The sequence below is a fragment of the Sapajus apella genome, unplaced genomic scaffold (genome assembly GCF_009761245.1).
Source record: "Sapajus apella isolate SASKATOON/1434 unplaced genomic scaffold, GSC_monkey_1.0 scaffold51, whole genome shotgun sequence".
Lineage (NCBI taxonomy): Eukaryota > Metazoa > Chordata > Mammalia > Primates > Cebidae > Sapajus > Sapajus apella.
In genome coordinates, this window is record NW_022436991.1 from 8,044,673 (window position 1) to 8,058,540 (window position 13,868).

General features: G+C 41.8%; 1 protein-coding gene across 4 annotated transcripts in view; it reads right to left on the bottom strand.

Annotated features, from left to right (window-relative positions):
* Positions 1-13,868, bottom strand: part of DNAH3 (dynein axonemal heavy chain 3) — a 202,834-nt gene that overhangs the window by 155,429 nt on the left and 33,537 nt on the right. For all 4 annotated transcript variants that reach the window (XM_032242887.1, XM_032242886.1, XM_032242888.1 and 1 more), the window contains 5 exons: positions 13,419-13,614; positions 10,170-10,349; positions 4,821-4,957; positions 805-910; positions 438-616 (listed from right to left, as the gene is read on the bottom strand). In XM_032242887.1, coding sequence (XP_032098778.1) covers positions 438-616; positions 805-910; positions 4,821-4,957; positions 10,170-10,349; positions 13,419-13,614 — 798 coding nt within the window. The remainder of the gene's footprint in view (positions 1-437; positions 617-804; positions 911-4,820; positions 4,958-10,169; positions 10,350-13,418; positions 13,615-13,868) is intronic.

Sequence of the window (13,868 nt, forward strand, 5' to 3'; positions counted from 1 at the left end):
AGAACAATAGAATTCCCATACCTACACAGCAGAATTCTGCCCAGGAGTGATTCTAAGAAAAATGTGCCTGTAAGCACTTTGTGTTTCAGAATATGTGCTAGATGGACAGTGAGAAGGGCCCATGACCTCAGATAGACAATCCCAGGAAGCACTCTGCATTCTCCTGAATCTGCCTGCAAGAAGGCAAAAGCTTCAGGATCAGAGAAAAATAGCTAACAAATGCCCTCCATCCACCTCCTCCAACCCCCATGGTGTTTTCTCTTGACTGTTCACCTCCTAGCCTGAAACTGAATTCCTCGCTACCCTTACCTAGGGGCAGAAAAAACTTGAACTAGAAAATAATCTGTTCATTGCTGAAAGGTGCAAGTTCTGGTCACTTTTCCATCTCCAGGTGATGCCAAATACCATTGCTATTTGTCTGCACAGAATTATGATACCTGGTATTCATGTCTCGGTTTATATCCACTTGGTATTGAATCAGATGGTCTTTAAGATTTTGAGCTCGCTCACAGAGATCGTAGTTTAAGGTCATAGCATCAAGGCAGAACATGGCTAAAGGCACAGTGATGTGCATGGATGCAATTTCATTTCTCCGTATCTTTATGGCATTGATCCTCTGTAGAAAGGAGCATATTTAGTAGCTTGATTTGCCTTTGAGCCTCTCCCATTTGCCCCCAGCCTCACCCTCACCCAACCGTAGTCCAATGCTGAGCATGGTCTATGCACTAAAGAGACATTAAGTGCTCATTGGATTGTCTGCAGCACATGTTGCCAAGGCATGAAATTTCAAGTGACATTTCCTACCGTCACAAAATCATCAATGTCATGATTTTCTTTCAGGAACGCCGTGATGTTTTGCTCTGCTGTGTTATCCAGCAAGTCATCATACTTTTTGTAGACATTTAAGTATCTTCCATATTGAAGAGGATGAAATCAAACACATGAATACAAGTCACCAAATCAGATGAGTCAGAGTGGCAAATGAAGACATGGTAGCATTCTAAAAAATCTAGCCCAAACTAGGAAAGAGAACTATCACGTGTCAAAAGTTCCATTAAACAGATAACTCAGAATTTTGGCTCTGAATTTCAATTTTACCACTTCCTAGTGCTGTGAACTTAGACAAGATATTTCACTTTTTCAAGGATCGGTGTTGTATTAGTCTGTTTTCACAGTGCTGATAAAGACATACCCAAGACTGGGAAGAAAAAGAGGTTTAATTGGACTTACAGTTCCATATGGCTGGGGAGGCCTCAGAATCATGGCCAGAGGCAAAAGGCACTTCTTACATAGTGGTGGCAAGAGAAAATGAGGAAGAAGCTGAAGTGGAAACTCCGGATAAACCCATCAGATCTCGCGAGACTTATTCACTATCACGAGGATAGCATGGGACAAAACTGTCCCCATGATTCAATTACTTCCCCCTGGGTCTTCCCCACAACACCTGGGAATTCTGGGAGATACAATTCAAGTTGGGATTTGGTGGGGACATAGCCACATCATATCATTCTGCCCCTGGCTCCTCCATATCTCATGCCCTCACATTTCAAAACCAAGCACACCTTCCCATGCCACCCAAGACCATGGGAACCCACCTCTTGCATCAATATAACCTGGATGTGAGACCTGGAGTCAAAGGAGATTATTTTGGAGGTTTAAAGATTGACTGCCCCACTGGATTTCAGTCTTGCATGGGCCCTGCAGCCCCTCTGTTTTGGCCAATTTCTCCCATTTGGAATGGCTGTATTTACCCAATACCTGTACCCACATTGTATCTAGGAAGTAACTAGCTTGCGTTTGATTTTACAGGCTCAAAGGCAGAAGGGACTTGCCTTGTCCCTAGTGAATAAGTCTCATGAAATCTGATGGGTTTATCAGGGTTTCTGCTTTTCTTCGTCCTTATTTTCTCTCTGGCAACACCTACACAAATACACCCAGGATTAATACTTTGTATCCCTCAATCCAATCAAGTTGACTCTCAGTATTAACCATCGCAGGTGCCTTTTATTTTGTTTTATTATTTTTTTGAGACAGAGTCTCACTGTCCTCCAGGCTGGAGTGTAGTGGCGTGATCTCAGCTCACTGCAATCAATCTCCTCCTCCCAGGTTCAAGTGATTCTCGTGTTTCAGCCTCTCAAGTAGCTGGGATTACAGGTGTGTGCCACCATACCTGGCTAATTTTTGTATTTTTAGTAAAGGGAGAATTTTGCCATGTTGGCCAGGCTGGCCTCAAATTCCTGGCCTCAATGCATTTGCCCGCCTTGGCCTCCCAAAGTGCTAGGATTACACGCATGAGCCACCATGCCGGGCCCAGTGTCTTTAATTTTAAGTGGAAATGATAATTAACATCTCGTAGGATTATTGTAATGCTTAACTGTAATAAAGTATATACAAATGAATTAATGCTATGCCTGACATACAGTGAATATGCAACAAAATATTATGGTAGTCCCTCCTTACCCTTGGGGATATATTCCAAGACCACCAGTGAATGCCTGAAACGGCAGATAGTACTGAAATCTTTGTATACTGTTTTTTCCTATACATCCATATGTATTTATGATTAAGTTTAATTTCTAAATTAGGCACAGCAAAAGATTAACAATAACTGATAATAAAATAGAACACATAACAATACGCTATAAAAATAAAAGTTATATGAATGTGGTCTATTTCTCTCAAAATATCTTAATCTTTTCCAACCTTAGTTAACCTCAGGTAGGTGTAACTGCAGAAAGCAAAACCACAGACAAAGGGGATACCTGAGATCCCTATCCCTTCTTCCAGCTCCAAAATTCTATGCCTATATCTTAAGATGACAATCTGGGACTAATTGACCTAAAATCTATTAAATAAAATCACATTTTTCTCTGTCTGTTATCAAATGATACAAAAATGGCTGGACAGGTTTCCCCAAAATTGGAGGATGTGTTTGGGATGATCTGGTTTAAAATAAATTTGAATTAAAATAAAAATGACAACGACTAAGCAGAAATAACTCTGTGGGACTCAGTACATGCTTCTGAGAGTTGGCCAACACTTGAGACACTGAAACTGAGATGCAATGAGAAGTCTGCGGAACTGTCAATCCAGGAAGACAAAACTGGGGCCAGGTGCAGTGGCTCACACCTGTAATCCCAGCACTTTGGGAGGCCAAGGCGGGTGGATTACCCGAGGTCAGGAGCTCAAGACCAGCCTGGCTAACATGGTGAAGCCCTGTTTCTATTAAAAATACAAAAATTAGCCGGACCTGGTGGCGCATGCCTGTAGTCCCAACTACAGGCTGAGGCAGGAGAATTGTCTGAACCCAGGAGGTGGAGGTTGCAGTGAGCTGAGATCACACCACTGCACTCCAGCCTGGGTGACAGAGAGAGACACCGTCTCAAAAAATAATAAAACAAAATAAATGTGTGTCTAAGATTTCATGAATAGGGAATACAGAGGTTTCAAAAATAAGTTCCCAAATCAAATTCATGAGGCCAGGGCTTCCAAATATAAGGCCATGATTTTTTGACTAGGTTAGCAGTTTTTCTCAACCGGTGGGGACTTTGCTTCCCAGGGGACATTTGGCCATGCCTGAAGACATTCTTGGTTGTCACCACCAGGGGATTCCTGCTGGCATGCATAATTTCTACAGGGATTCTGCTAAATAGCCCACCATGCACAAGACAGCCCCAACAATAGAATTTTCCAGTCAAAACTGTCAATAGAGCTGCAGTCTAAAAACTCTGGGTTAGTGTGACCATATCTCTTGGTTTGCCTGGGACAGTCCAGGTTTACACCTGTTGTCCCATGGCAACGGTTAATAATACTCTTTTCACTCTTAAAGTGTCTCATTTTGGAAGCTACTTACAAGATCACCCTAGTGTGATATGGTTTGACTGTGTCCCCACCCAAATCTCATCTTGAATTATAGTTCCCATAATCCCCACGTGATGTGGGAAGGACCCAGTGGGGGGTAATTTAATCACAGGGGCAGTTACCCTCGTGCTATTCTCATGATAGTGAGTTCTCACGAGATCTGATGGTATACAAGGGGCTTTTCCCTCCCTCTTTTGTTCAGCACTTCCCCTTCCTTCTGCCATGAGAAGAAGGATGTGTTTGCTTCCCCTTATGCCACGAGTGTAGGTTTCCTGAGGCTTCCCCAGCCCTGCAGAACTGTGAGTCAATTAAGCCTCTTTCCTTTGTTAATTACTGTCTCAGGTATGTCTTTATTAGCAGTGCATTAATGGACTGTACATAGTGACTGCTCACGTGTACAACTATGAGATGTTCTACAGTGTGATGATTAAAGGGCATGGCCTGTGGGTTCAGATAACTGATTCTCAATCCCCTAATCCAAAAAGCCCTGAAAACAGAAAGTTGCTTCAAACTTTATTTGGTAGCAAAAGTTGGCCTAAATGGATATGAGACTATTTATGTGAATATTTATAGGTTTCCCTGCAAAAATATCAATATGTTGCCCCAGACCTCACAGAAACTGCGAGATAATATATGATGTATGCATTATGCTATATTTATATAACCCAGAAATTTTGAAGTGCCAAAACATATCTGGCTTCATAACTATCAGACAATGCAGGTGGACCTGTAATTGAATTTGAATCCTGGCTATCCTATTTGCTGTGTAACACTGGGACAGTTAGAGTTTCCTCAGCTACAAAGTGTGGATAAATAGTAATACTTATGTAAGTATTGGCTATTCTTACTACGTATGTGTTCAGGTGTGTGGGAACAGGAATAGCTTATTGGGTGAGAGTTAAGAACACCAAATCAATGCCCAAAGGCTACGTAGCTAATAAAGTTATAACTAAACTTACTTGCGAGGGCCAACTTGATTTTTCTGAAATACCTTGAAAGTTTGATTCAAAAAGTCAGAAACAAGTTTTTCTTCTGCGTTAACAGTTCCAAGGATCAGATTACATCCTTTCAGCTCTGGGAACAGGACAGATTCCACCTAAAGAGTAAACACCACTTTTGTATGTTGCAAGACTTAAGAAGGGAGATGGTGGCAAAATGCAAAGCCTCCTGTCATGAACTCATTTCCAAGGATGCCAGCTGCATTTTTACTCTATTCCCACTTAGATAGTGCTGGAATCACCCTGCTGTTCCCTCTACCTCTGTTCTCTCTCCTTTACTTCTTGCCTGGATTACTCATCTTTCAAATCTCTGACCTTTCAAGTGCCTTGTCCTTTGAGAGTCCCCCTTGCTCTCCCCTCACCCCACCCTCCAGTGGATGTTGGTTTCCCTGTTTCAAGCTCACCTTCTGAACTTTTCCTGCTTAACGCTCATCACAATTGCAATTAGATGAAAGTATAATGAGATGTTCCAAGTGGGTCAATGGAATGTGAATCTCATGAAGGCTTGGATCATATTTGATTTCTTCACTGTTATATCCCCAGAGTCTAGCAAAAGCTTGGAACTTAGTAAGTGCTCAATAAATACTGTGTGAGTCCATGAATATTATCATAGTGCTCCCCTACTACCCAGTTTTCCTCTCTAATGAAAAGTCTGGAGACATGGATTCTAATTCTGAATTTGCCACTAATCGACAATGTGACCTTTGGTAAACTACTTCACTGGTGGGTTTCTTTTTTATTAGTCTTTTATTTGGTTTGGAGACAGAGTCTCATTCTGTGGCCCAGGCTGGAGTGCAGTGGCATGATCTCAGTTCACTGCAACCTCTACCTCCCGGGCTCAAGCGATTCTCCTGCCTCAGCCTCCCGAGTAGCTGGGATTACAGGTGGGCACCACATCCAGCTAAGTTTTATAGTTTCAGTAGAGACAGGGTTTCGCCAAGTTGGTCAGGATTGTCTCAAACCTTAAGCAATCCACCCATCTTGGCCTCACAAAGTGCTGGGATTACAGGCCACATCTGGCCTAAACTATTTCTCTGAATCTCCATTTTCTGATCTATGAAAAAGGAGAGATGTACTAGATTCTCCTCTCAGCTCATGGAAAACAAAAAGCTATGGCTTTATGATCATGCAGCACTGAAACTATCTTCTGAGAGAATTCGCATTCTCTAATTTCTTTCTTTTTTTTAAGGAGACGGTCTCACTCTGTCACCCAGGCTGGAGTGCAGTGGCATTATCATAGTTCATTATAGCCCTAAACTCCTCAGCTCAAGCAATTCTCCAGCCTCAGCCTCCTGAGTAGCTGGAGCTACAGGTGTATGCCACCATGACTAATTTTCTTATTTTTATTTTATTTTTTTGTAGAGACAGGGGCTCTCTCTATGTTGCCCAGGTGGTCTTGAACTGCTGGTTTGGCTTCATAACGTTCAGATAATGGAGATGGTTCGGTAATTGAATTTGAATTCTGGCTCTTGTCTCAGCCTCCAAAAATATTGGGATTACAGGCATGAGTCTCCACATCTAGGCACTCTGATTCCCTCAAGGCATGTGTGTGTCTCTGAGTATATTCTCACTTGCATGACTCATGCAGGCTGCAAAGTTCCTGCCTGGGACCCATTGCCTTCCACTGTCCTCTCTGCTAAGAAAGCTTTTAGTGACTGGTCTCAAAAAAGGTCTTTAGAGTGCTTCAGTGAGTTACATGGGTTATATGCCTTTGATGGAAACGCATCAATTTAGAAAGAGGGAAAAGCAAGTGCAAATGATCGTTGTCTTCTTTGGCCAATCCAAAGGTTTTGAGAAGCAACTTCTTTGCTGCAGCCATACTACAGACAGCTGCTGAAGGCAACAAGATGGAGGGACTGGTATTGGTTAGTGAGTGAATGAAGTGGTTTAGGGCAGCACAATTGGTGTCCCCAGGCCATGTGACAGATCGCAAGTGGGCAGGATGATGGCTTGTCTCATGGGAGTAAGTCTTCAAACTCAAGAGGATGAAATACCTCTTGCTGCCCTTTCAATGTGGTTGATTCTCTCATGCTCTGTAGAGCAGTCTGTGAAATGGAGTCAAGAACAATTGCATTTGGCCAGGTACAGTGGCTCACACCTATAATTCCCACTCTTTGGGAGGGCGAGGTGGGTGGATCACTTGAGCTCACGAGTTCAAGACCAGCCTGGGCAATATGGCAGAACCCTGACTTTACAAAAAATACAAAAATTAGCCAGGTATGGTGGTGTGCAACTGTTATCCCAGCTACTTGGGAGGCTGAGATGGGAGGATGGCTTGAGCCTGGGACGTGGAGGCTGCAGTGAGCCGAGATTATGCCACTGTACTCCAGCCTGGGTGACACTCCAGCCTGTCTCAAAATAAACAAAAAAATAAAAATAAAATAAAAACGAACAATTGCATTCTTTACAGGTAATTAATTGTTACTTTCTGCTTGTCTCCCTTGCTCTCTGGTCCCAGACTCCTTGGGTTTGTCATCACACTCAATGCTCACGTCTGCACACTTCTCCAACTTTGCCATTCCCTGGCACTTTGAGTGAGAGAATTCTCCCATCAGGAGAGAAACTGGCCCTAGCAGCTCTTCCACAGTAATATATAATATTATAATATTAATAATATATTATATATATATAATATATTATAATATTAATAATATATAATATATAATGTATTATATTAATATTGATATATCAAATATATGTTATATATATATTTCTTGATTATGAAAATAATGCACTAACATGGTTACAAATGCTGATTTAAATTTTTCTTATTGAGGCCGGGCATGGTGGCTCACACCGGTAATCCCAGCACTTTGGGAAGCTGAGGCAGGTGGATCAACTGAGCTTAGGAGTTTGAGACCAGCCTGGCCAACATGGCAAAACCCCATGTCTACTAAGAATACAAAAATTAGCCAGGCAAGGTGGTGGGTGCCTGTAATCCCAACTACTTGGGAGGCTGAGGCAGGATAATCGCTTGAACCCAGGAGGTGGACATTGCAGTGAACCAAGATCATGCCATTGCACTCCAGCCTGGGTGACAGATAGAGACTCGGTCTCAAAAAATAAATAAATAAATAAATAAAATAAATTCTACTTATCATAGTTTTTGTTTTATAAAACCCTTTTCTATTTAATCTGGCTTCATTTAATTTCTCATTCACCTCTTTTCATTACAGTCAGCATTAGAGCATCCTTGTTTTCCTCAGTTATGTTGCTGAAATTAATAATTCTAATATTTACTTTGATTTCCTTTAATTTTTTTTATTTTTTTTTTTTTTTTTTTTTTTTTTTTTTTTTGAGATGAAGTTTCGCTCTTGTTGCCCAGGCTGGAGTGCAATGGCATGATCTCGGCTCACTGCAACCTTTGCCTCCTGGGTTCAAGTGATTCTCCTGCCTCAGCCTCCTGAGTAGCTGGGATTACGGGTGACCACCACCATGCCCGGCTAATTTTTTGTATTTTTAGTGGAGACAGGCTGGTCTAGAACTCCCGCCCTCAGGTAATCTGCCCACCTCAGCCTCTCAAAGTGCTGGGACTACAGGCATGAGCCACTGGGCCCAGCCCTTTTGATAATTCTTTCTCACAAATATGCTTTCCTGGTTTCTTTTTGTGTCTTGAATACTGCTATTTACTCTATTTTCAAAAGTCTCTTGTTGGCTTTTTCCTACCAACATTTTTTTGTTTTTGTTTAATTTGAGACAGGATCTCACTCTTTTGCCCAGGCTGGAGTGCAATGATGCAATCATAGCTCCCTGCAACCTTGAACTCCTGGGCTCAAGCAATCCTCCTGCCTCAGCCTCCAGAGTAGCTGAGACTACGGATATGTGTCACCACACCCAGCAAATCTAATTTTGTAGAGACAAGGTCTTGCTATATTGCCCAGGCTGATATTGAACTCCTCGCCTCAAACAATCTTCCCACTTCTTGACTTCCCAAAGCATTAAAATTATAGGTGTGAGCCACCACACTTGACCTTTACTAACTTTTAAAATTCTTTTTTAACCATAAATATGGCAGAACTTGTAGGGGGTGACGGTAGTACCCACCTGTTGCTATTCTTAAAGATTTTTCTTAGTCAACTAGCAGTACTATTTTTTTTTTGAGATGGAGTTTCGCTCTGTCACCCAGGCTAGAGTGCGGTGGTATGATCTCAGCTCACTGCAACCTCCCCTTCCTGGGCCCACGCGATTCTCCTGCCTCAGCCTCCTGAGTATCTGGGATTACAGTCGTGTGCCACCATACCTGGCTAATATTTGTACTTTTGGTAGAGAAGGGGTTTCACCATGTTGGTCAGGCTGGTCTCAAACTCCTGAGCTTGTGATCCACTAGCCTTGGCCTCCCAAAGGGCTGGGATTACAGGCTGTCCGCAAGCCCCATATATAGCCATCCAAATTACAGGGTCTTCTCTTCCATTTCCTTCCTAGGGATACTGGTTGTAGGAGGGCTGCTCACTGTTCCTTCTCCTCCCACACACCAGTTTTAATGGAGCACTTAGAACTCTGTAAGTACCAGGTTGCAAAGAGAAAAGTGCTTGGGCCTCTTTGTACTACAACCTTGAACTCCTGGGCATTCATCTCACATGAGCAAGGCCCATGTGAAGCACAGGTAATATATGAAGAAAATGAGAAGGTAGGAGGCTGAGGGAACTAGCCAGTGAGACCCCACAGATCCCTTCCCTATATGGAACTGGACAATGGCCCTTTGGCCATACCAACCAATCAGAGGGAATTAGAAAAAGATGGAGCTAAAAGGAGTTACATCCATGTGTATGATCCTATCTAGTAATAAAAGTTTGCTAGTAAGTGTCTAGAATTTAGTAACTCTCCTCCGGAAAGCAAACTGGAATGGGCTTCAGCCAGGAAGGGAAAGGTTATTCCCTCTAGAAGCCTACAGTGGCTAAAACGTAACAAACCAACCAACAAACAAGCACACAGACAAGTGAAACTTCAAAACGTAACTTTAAAAATTTTTGACAAGTTAATGGCAGTTGATTCATGACGGATTATTAACCCAGGGATATGGCTTGGGACCTATCTGATTCATTGAAGTTGACATCATGGAGGAAACTCTACTCTCTCACAAAGTAGCTCTTAATGCCCTTGTTAGAAGCACAATTCTGGGCTGCATGAATATTTCTTTATGGTCTAAATCATCTCTCTGGAGTCAAGGGGGTATATTCAGGATATATCCCCAAAGTGAAATCCCTTAACTGTATACCACAGCTACCTGACTTGTACAAACAACCTCTTTCAATACATTTTATTCACTAAGTGAATAAATCATGCAAATGAATGATTAAATGACTACTATACCTTGGGGATCCCATTAGAGTGCTTAATAATTTCCAGGAAAGAGTCACATATTAATTTCCAGCAGTCGTCGAAAGATGGATTGAAGATGATAATGGGTTCATTGACTTCAAGTTTGATCATGATTAGCTGAGGTATAAAAAACTTCATCTCTTGGTAGGGCTCCTTAAAATCATTCCCATCCTTCAGGAGACACAAGATATGGCAAGTGTCACAAAATTGGGCCTTCCAAAATCAAGGGAGTGAATTTTATACATTCATAGAACTATATGAGGACCAGAAAAGGCAATGAAGGGCACCATGTACTGTGTATGTTTAAAATTTGAGCTGGGGCTAGGTACCATGGCTCACACCTATAATCTCAGCACTTTGAGAGGCCGAGGTGGGTGGATCATCTGAGGTCAGGAGTTCGAGATCAGCCTGGCCAACATGGGGAAACTACATCTCTACTAAAAATACAAAAAAATTAGCCGGATGTGGTGGTGGGTGCCTGTAATCCCAGCTACTTGGGAGGCTGAGGCAGGAGAATTGCTTGAACCCGGGAGGTGGAGGTTGCAGTGAGATCACGACATAAGATGATAAGAAGAGATGAGATGAGATGGGATGCGATGGGATGGGATGGTGGGATAGGATAGGATAGTTGGGTATAGCTTAGCTCATCCTGAGTCCATGCTCTCTCCCTTTCTTAAAGCCTTTATTTTCCCATTGTTTACGTGGCTTAGTAATTCCTGCACCCAATTTCTAGATTCTTCCTGTCCTTCAAAATTCAGCTAAAACATTTCTTCCTTTGGGAAGCCTCCCTGTTTCTCAGCTGGATATAACCTTCTCCCACTTCTGAACTTGTGTTATTTCTGCTTCTTTCATAGTAATTTTTCTCTGTTTTTTTTTTTTTAAGTTTTATTTGTTTTCTTAGAGACAAGGTCTCACCATGCTGCCAGGCTGGTATTAAACTCCTGAGCTCAGGTGATCCTCCTGCCTCGGCCTCCCAAAGTGCAGGGATTACAGGCATGAAACACCAGGCCCAGCCTAGTATGTTTTTCTTTCTCTGTGGTAGGAATTGATATGCATATCTCAACTTCTCTACTCTAAAGTTGAGGGCAGGATCTATGTCTGACCATCTCTCTCTTCCAAAATACCTGAGACAGCATTTAGTACCTAATAGGTGCTCAGTAAAAACTTATTGACTGAATCTAAAAGTATTAATTGTAATCTGTATGACCCTTAAGGGAGTTGCTAATGGGCGTTAGTTTATTTTAGACACTCAAAATATCAACCTTGCTACAACAGAAATATTGACATAGAGCTATTTCTAACTCTCTACAAAAGCTCTAACACAAAATATCCTCATAAATTATGGCACCTAATAAAATTGTTGTAAGGCAGCTGTAAAGCACTTGTTATGCAGAGGTATCTAGATCCATTTAAAGATGACTGATAATATTTGGTGAATACCCATTCTATATCAAATAGCTATAAATTACCCCCTTTTTTCCAGACATAGGAAGATTTTACACTTCCCTTTGTGTGGAATTTTAGAGTGAGATTGGTTTCCACCCCAGGTTTCTTCTGCTTAGCAAAGTAGATGATTACAATGATGTTTATAGGTTGGTCCTCTTTAGAGAGCTAACATTGCTGTTGCAATTCAGCAGCATTGGTTTCTACATTTTTGAGCAACAGGCCAATTATTCATCTTTACTTCATTTGGAAAACTTAACCTTTTATAACAAAGTAACTTTTAAACTTTTATTACTTTTTAAAGGTAAAATGTGCACATAGCATAAAATTCAAATGAATATTCATTGATTTTTAGGCAATCCAAATTCAGGAATGCTATGGTGCTTTGAAAACTAGGACTTAGTATTTCAGTTTTCTTTCTTTTTTTTTGAGAAGGAGTCTCACTCTGTCCCCCAGGCCCCAGGCTAGAGTAGTGCAGTGTCGTGATCTCAGCTCACTGCAACCTATGCCTCCCGGGTTCAAGCAACTCTCCTGCCTCAGTTTCCTGAGTAGCTGGAATTACAGGCACCCACCACCATGCCCAGTTAACTTTTGTATTTTTAGTAGAGATGGGGTTTCACCATGTTGACCAGGCTAGTCTTGAACTCCCAACTTCAATTGATCCACCTGCCTCAGCCTCCCAAAGTGCTGGTATTACAGGCGTGAGCCACCATGCCTGGCCAGTGTTTTTAGTTTTCATTTTGACTTCACTAAAACAGTTTCATGAAAGAAGTTATTAATTAGGTCAACAAAGCCTTTTGTCTTTAGGGGTGTCCCTTGCCAAGACCAAAGAACAAAAGCCAGTATCTGCAATGAAACACACAATACTCCCTCAATATCAAGCCAAAGACTGAAAACAAGCCTTTTCCAACCCCCTCCCCATTCCTTGTAACAAAGAGGATGAAAAAATGATTCCTTCTCCCTAAACTGTAAGACATATGTATTTCATTTTATGCAATTTTTCTTTAAATTTTCTTAACAACTTCTCTACTTCTGCAAATTTTTATCAACTTAATACTGAGTGATTATCTCAAGAAAGCTTGCTATGTATTTAAAGAAATCATTTTTAAAATTATTCCAATCCACAGCTGGACTGGACTTTTGAAGATTTTATGTTTTTATATTTCTCTTTAAACATTAAAAAATTCATACCTCTTAATTGTACATATTTATGGGATACATATAATGTATAGTAAGCAGATCAGGGTAATTAGCATACTCATCATCTCAAACATTTACTTTTTTTTTTTTTTTTTGAGACAAAGTTTCACTCGTCGCCCAGACTGGAGTGCAATGGCATAATCTGGGCTCACTGCAACCTCTGCTTTCTGGGTTCAAGCAATTCTCCTTTTTCAGCTTCTCAACAGCTGGGATTAGAGGTGTGAGCCACCATGCCCAGCTAATTTTTGAATTTTAAGTAGAGACAGGGTTTCGCTATGTTGGCCAGGCTGGTCTTGAACTTCTGACCTCAGGTAATCTGCCCTCCTCCGAATCCCAAAGTTACTAGGATTACAGGTGTGAGCCACTGCGCCTGGTCACAGTTACCATTTTTTTTTTTTTTGGTGTTAGGAACATTCAATATCCTTCTTCCAGCTAAAATAAAGCATTTTTATAAACTAACAACTGACTGATTGATGTGGGTGCAAGTCAAGCATTTCACTTTGTGCCCTGGCTCACAGCTGAGGACATATATGACAGAATCCTGGTTCCAACCAGGTCATTCCCCTCAAAAGGTCCAAGTGCAGGTCCCTGACATACTTTGTGTATCATGAAAAGGGAAACGAGGTCCTCAAGCGACTTAATGACCAGCTCCCTGAGCTGCAACGACATAAACGATGCCACAGAAGCAAAATATTCCTCAATCCTTCGACAGGAGTCATACTTGCTCTTGGGAGCAAAACGAACCCAGTGCTCCTTCCTTGAGGTAAAAAGCTGGGCACAGGTGGGGATCCATCTGTAAAAACAGAAGGGTGTCCATGTGAGAAGCTCTTCTGGGCTCCAAGGAACTCTCTTGCCATTCCCCTGAGCTCTGTGATGAGGCAGATGGGCTCATGTCTCACCAAGCAGCCTTGCAAATCGGTACTTTCAATTTCTGTCTGCCTTACCTGCCAATGCCTCTTTCTTGGGAAGAAAGTAATATGATTTGAATTAAGAGATTATTCTTCCATTGACAATGCCCAAATGGAAAGGGGATATTGGTGGCACATC